The sequence below is a fragment of the Adiantum capillus-veneris genome, chromosome 11, assembly GCF_014529385.1.
Source record: "Adiantum capillus-veneris isolate H3 chromosome 11, ASM1452938v2, whole genome shotgun sequence".
Lineage (NCBI taxonomy): Eukaryota > Viridiplantae > Streptophyta > Polypodiopsida > Polypodiales > Pteridaceae > Adiantum > Adiantum capillus-veneris.
In genome coordinates, this window is record NC_140941.1 from 76,970,030 (window position 1) to 76,976,029 (window position 6,000).

The following is a 6,000-nucleotide window of genomic DNA, read 5'->3' on the forward strand; positions in this document are numbered from 1 at the left end:
ATTAGGAATATTCAGTGGTTGGCACATCACAATGCAACACAAATGCTTACATATGCATGTTACAAGACATAGAAACATAAAGCCGCCGATGAACACTCCCCCCGCAAATAACCATCCAGGTCCGGGCCATGAGCTGTTCAACGACTCCCTCATCATTCCTCCCGCAAATAACCTAAAAAGGTCCGGGCCATGAGATATAGAGGCCTTTTACAACCAAACGCCCCCCAGACCGCAGCCTGCGTCATTTGGAGGTGCTGAGAGTAGCCACTACTCAGACTTCTTAATACTCCCCCCGTAAATAACCACAAGGGTCCTGGCCATGAGTAAAAACAACACTTTTCAATCATTCAATACTCCCCCCGCAAATAACCACAAGGGTCCGGGCCATGAGTATGAACAAGCATTCTCAAACATAATTTCTCACTACTCCACCTGGGAGTAAAATCACCAATCATTGAAACCAGTATTAAAACCAGAGTCGAACAATTCAAATCGGCACCAAGACAGGTTCAAAACAAATACCATCCATTTCAAACAAATTCCAAACAGAATCACCAAACAAGTTCTCAAACAGATTTCAAACTTAAAAAACAATCTCCACATTAGTCGAGCTCGAAAAGTCGACCGACTTTCCATCCTGGAACCTGCACCAAAAATTAGGGTTAGGTTCATTCCGTAAGGTCGTAGCCGAGCACAGCATGATCCATCAGCTCTTAGACAGATAATGTTTCTTTGGCGGCAATGGTAGTCCCAAGACATAGCAATCGCACCGAATCTCCAAGGTCATCCGCTCGTGAAGAGACATCTACTGAGAGTTGTCCAAAAATTTCAAGTTATGATCTGCTAGGGTTTCCATGGCAAGCATTTCAAGATACCCCACTCTGCCAGAAGTTGCACTCCGAAGGAGGATGTCAAAAACCATATAACTTCAGGGAAAAAAAAAATCTTGAAAGCTTGCCAAGTACTTGGAGTATGTTGCTTGGTAGCTGTAGACATCAACATCTGCATGGCACTGCTTCTGAGAAAAACAGTGATTTGAAACAAATCACGATCCTTCTCTTGCAAGTGGTCTTAATTGGCTTATGCCCTATAAGACATGAGCGGTGAAGACGGGAGCGCGCCCGATGCACGATGTAGTAAGGGTGGGAGTGGCTAGTGAGTCCGGGTTGGAGGGCGAAGATCCCTCGAATTAATTAAATTAGCTTTGTCTGCTCTTTTGTAGGACCAGTATGCTTTCAAAAAAGCATAAGATCCCTCAAATAATAAAATTCCAATAGCTCTGTCTGCTCTTTTGTAGGACCGGTATGCTTTGGAGGGCGAAGATCCCTCGAATAATAAAATTAGCTATGTCTGCTCTTTTGTAGGACCGGTATGCTTTCAGAAAAGCATAAGATCCCTTGAATAATAAAATTCCAATAGCTCTGTCTGCTCTTTTGTAGGACCGGTATGCTTTCAGAAAAGCACACGCCTGATGCTCTGATACCACTGTAACAAGACGGGCACCACGTGCCAATAGAAAAGAACAGATTGAACAGACTTTTAGCACTTCAATAACATTTGAAACTGAAAGAGAGCACACGCGACACGGAGTGGCGGAATTCCACCCCAAAGAGTATTGGCCCCAAACCTTGGCGCCCCTTTCGGTATTTCTTTATATTGCATTATCAAAGTACAAGCCGGTACTCCAGACTCTACACCTTCTCCAAGAAGCATGCCAGAGAATGAGTCCTAACCTCATATTTAAAGGCCCTTGGCCTGAAAAGCAATTTTTCATGAAAAGCCTTTTAACTCAAAAGCATCTGGTTCAAAAAGCAAGGCCAAAAAGCTGCCAACGTAAATCACGAAAATCCATACAACTGCCACGTCAGCAACCAACGCAAAACGCAGAAATCCATACAACCTGCCACGTAATCATGTCAGCGCAATGTTCGGAAATCTGCCATGTGATCAGTTTTTACGTGTGTGTGTGTGTAAGGTCTTGCTTTATTTTAATCTTTGACTTGGGGCCCCATCGGACGGGGTCCCCATGAGTTGGTAGGACTTCTTCTGTTACTTGTTCTTCTTAGGGTTTAGGGCCCCTCGGCCACATCTGTAAGTTGGCTCCATTCTTTAGGCTTTGACACATCAGCAGTTTGTGACACATCACCACGAGCACGACCGGTACGGGTACACAGCCATGCTGTTGTTTCTGGTGTGTTGTAATATGTATTATACGAGAACAGAAGTAAATTAAGTTACCTCATGTCGAGATGTGTGCGTAGGCCACGTTCTTCAGATTCCATACAACGCCGGAAAAGGGGTAGAGTGTAGCATCAAGGGTGAGAGGCTCACAATCGTAGGGTCCCGGGAAAAATTTTGCTATGATACCACTGTAAGAATTCTAGGTACTAATCCTTAATTAAGTACTTAAACTCATGATTAAGACTTAAGAAACTTGAATTGAACTCAGAAACAAGACTTAGAAGACTCTGTGTTGATTGATGACTGCTTGAAACTGAGTACAATAGGCTCCTTATATAGGAGACGAAGAGACACAAATGAAAAGACACATCTCCTGGCGAAGAGACATGACTTTAGACATAAAGACACATCGTTTCGGCGAAGAGCTACAACCGTTGGGCGAAGAGTCGCACCCATAGAGCGAAGGGGTGTGACCAGTCGTCGAAGGAGTGTGGCTTTTGGCGAAGAGACGCGTCTTTTGGGCGAAGAGGTGTGACCATCCAAGCGTAGGAGTCCTCCTTGGCATGGCACTTCGCATATCTGCAACTAGGAGTAGATGTAACACTGCAACATAGTCACAATCGTGACAAGAGATGTCCATTCCTGATGGCTTTTGTCAGTTCGTGAAGATCTACAATTCCTAACTTAACAGTTCTCAAGCGCACACATTTAAATATCTTAATTTCATTAAATAGAAGTTACTCAAAATAATCAATTTAGCAATAACATCCATCCGAAACACGAGCCATCCAAAATAGGTTGCTAGAGAAGATAATGTCCGAATAGTCACCATCCGTGCGGTCAGTGCAAAGGTCTCGTCAAAGTCCAGACTCAGTTTGTGCCAAAAGCCCTTCAAAACTATACAGACTCCATGGGAGATCTAATTACATTGGATGGTTGCTATTTGCACTATAAAAATGAAGGATTTGTCTTGGATGCTAGCTACTTCATTTGTTATTGCTATGCCATGACAAGCAACTTACATGGCCTTGGCAAAATTTGTATATAGCACATCATGGGGGATGTGACGAGCTACATTAAACTCCTTAGTAGGGCAGGTTTACGTCGGTGCAAGTAGCAAATGTAAGGCGGCCCAATGCCTGGCTGTACTAGAAAGTTACATTGCTTGCAATGCCTATTGCAACATACTTCTTCCAGCAGGTGTGGTGATGAGAAGCACAGTCCCAAGCTACTAAAGCCTAATGCAGCTTCGAGCCTTACAAATTCTTTGAAGAGTCATTGCCCCCTCCTCTAGCTGGTGTGTTTGAAATGTGGGGTATAATTAAAAGCACATCCTCTTGAAGAGCCTCATAGCCTGGACTCGGACTTCTTGCACGGTATGTTTGACGCGGGTAGGACCAGGACATTTTGGGCTATTTTCAACGATTGTTGCTCCTAGGCTTCTTTCCATGTGATCACCTATGCTTGCACTTGAAAGGCATGTGGCATTATGGATTCTTTGAAGCATCACTGCCAGTTGCGAGTATAATACTAAAGGAATACCAAAAGGGGCGCCAATCTTTGGGGCCAGTGCATTTGCTCCATAACCTAGACTTGGACTTCTTGCGCGGTGTGTTTGATGCACGTAGGGCCAGGACATTTTGGGCTATTTTCAGCGATTGTTGCTCCTAGGCTTCTTTTCATATGTGACCACCTACGCTTGCATTTGAAGGCATGTGGCATTAGGAAGATATTTAGAAGTTCTCGGCTTCTCTCAAAATGTAATCACCTCTGTTTGCATTCTGAATGCATGTGGCTCCATGAAGGACGTAGACCTAAGCTGAGTCCACGAACTTACAAACTAGAGATGCTTGGAACAATTTGTCCTCAAGCTCCACATACACCAAGGCCAAAAAAAAGTAGATACTAGTCAGTCCAACCGTCCAAGAAAATGGTGGTTGATGGGAAGACAAAGAGCAAAGCCAGACAACAAGGGTTGTGAAAGTGTCGCTTGAGAGAGCTACAGATAAGCTCCACCTTAGGACAGAGACAAAACGTTCCACCAGCCCTTCTTCATCATTGCAGGCAAATATCAGGGATCATTGAAATACATTCTAAATCACTCCTATCAAATCCCCCCTCTATCCTCCAAACCACCCATAAGAATTTTTTCAGATCACCGGCTAAAGGGTTGGTCTATAAGCATACCTATACTTTATCCCCCACCTAGCTAACCAAATATTAGGCAAGGCAGCCCATGCAATAACATTCTCTGACCATCTAATTCATATTAGGCTCCTCATCGTTACCAATCTACCATTATGTGATCTGGTCACGTACACATAGTGCTGTATAGTTTTGATGTGATAAGGATTTTAGATGTGTAATTCTGATCTCACAAGTGATGTTTGCATATCTCTCTCTCTCTCTCTCTCTCTCTCTCTCTCTCTCTCTCTCTCTCTCTCTCTCTCTCTCTCTCTCTCTCTCTCTCTCTCTCTGCTCACCATGAGGGCAAGATCAACCTCCTCAAGGCGCTGAAGCTCATTGAGGGCTGCTATAAGGTCAAGTTTGAGGAGGCGATCAACCTTCGTGCTCAGAATGACATGGAGTTTCCATGGGTCCTTTTTTGCGCGCTTCAGCTCTCTTACAACCAGTAACGCTTCCTTGCTACCAGCTCTGCCTTTCCACAAGGGACTTCTTTGGAGGTAAAACCAATTTACACGCCTTTCCTCCTCTATCTCTGCCCTAGTTTTGGCGGTTTCTGGGATTCGAACAAATCCAACTGCATTGAGATGAAGACAGCGGTCAGGAAGGACTTCATGATACACTTCGACCATACCAAAACTTACCCTTCTCGTCATCTTCGTCTTCCTCGCGATGGTTTCCAAGGTCACGAAGAGTCGTAGAACTGAAGGACTTATAGTGCAGAGTGATTAACGCAAGCCTTACAAGCTTGTTTCTCGAGCGGGAAATGGCCATGCCACCTCATGCCGCCAGCCGTGGAGGTGTGAGCCTTCGTAGCCTACTTGCAGTTGCTGTCGGTGCCAAAAAAATCCCAAATGTTGAGAGTGTGGAGAAAAATTTAATGGCAGTACCTAGGGTAAATGTCCCCTTGTAAAGACGATGAAATTGGGCACGCTTGCATCCCGCATACTTTTGCAAGGAGTAGCACATGCGAAAGCTTAGGAGAAAGGCTATTTGCCTCAAATTTTTTGGTCAAGGATGCCGCTCAGACAAGAAGCGTACACTGCATCTTGGCGTTTGTGTGTAGCAGAAATGCGAACCTTTTGGAAGCTAGCTAGCACTAGGGATGTTTAGAGCAATGCATGATAGTAAGGATCAAACCTTGCTCATGTGAAATGATGCATCATCGATTTCTGACCACTACACCAACACCATTGTCTTAATATGGGAGCTAAAACATCTTTTTTATTAGGGGGAAGACTGGCTCAACATTGGATGTCATCTCGTTACTGGCTCCTCCACCCTACCTTTTGGCATAAAGGGAGGGTATATGCCCATTGTTGAGGGAGTTTCAATCCTTGTAAAGTGGTGTATCCTTCAAATTTTAACAATAGCTCTCTCTTTGTGTGTGTGTGTGTTTGTGTGTGTGTGTGTGTTTAAGTATGAAAATCCTCTCATAATTGAACCATACTTAGACAATTGTATTAAATAATATATTAATTAACAATATTTTTAAACAAGATGTCATAAACTCAATTAACATTTCATATACAGCAATACAACGTTCTGTATCTAATAGATAATACTGTCAGTTAGATCAGACATTTGATCTTTGATCAATACAAATCGATATATTAATTTGTAACTCTGTGTGTC

General features: G+C 43.6%; 1 protein-coding gene across 1 annotated transcript in view; it reads right to left on the reverse strand.

Moving 5' to 3' along the window:
• LOC147447479 (pentatricopeptide repeat-containing protein At1g62350-like) overlaps window positions 1-5,204 on the reverse strand; it is a 53,793-nt gene extending 48,589 nt beyond the window's left edge. Inside the window, exons 1-2 of the mRNA XM_086523264.1 lie at window positions 5,010-5,204; window positions 4,665-4,942 (exon numbers count right to left, since the gene is read on the reverse strand). Coding sequence (XP_086379390.1) covers window positions 4,665-4,942; window positions 5,010-5,139 — 408 coding nt within the window. The 5' untranslated portion in view covers window positions 5,140-5,204. The remainder of the gene's footprint in view (window positions 1-4,664; window positions 4,943-5,009) is intronic.
• Window positions 5,205-6,000: the final 796 nt, after the last annotated feature.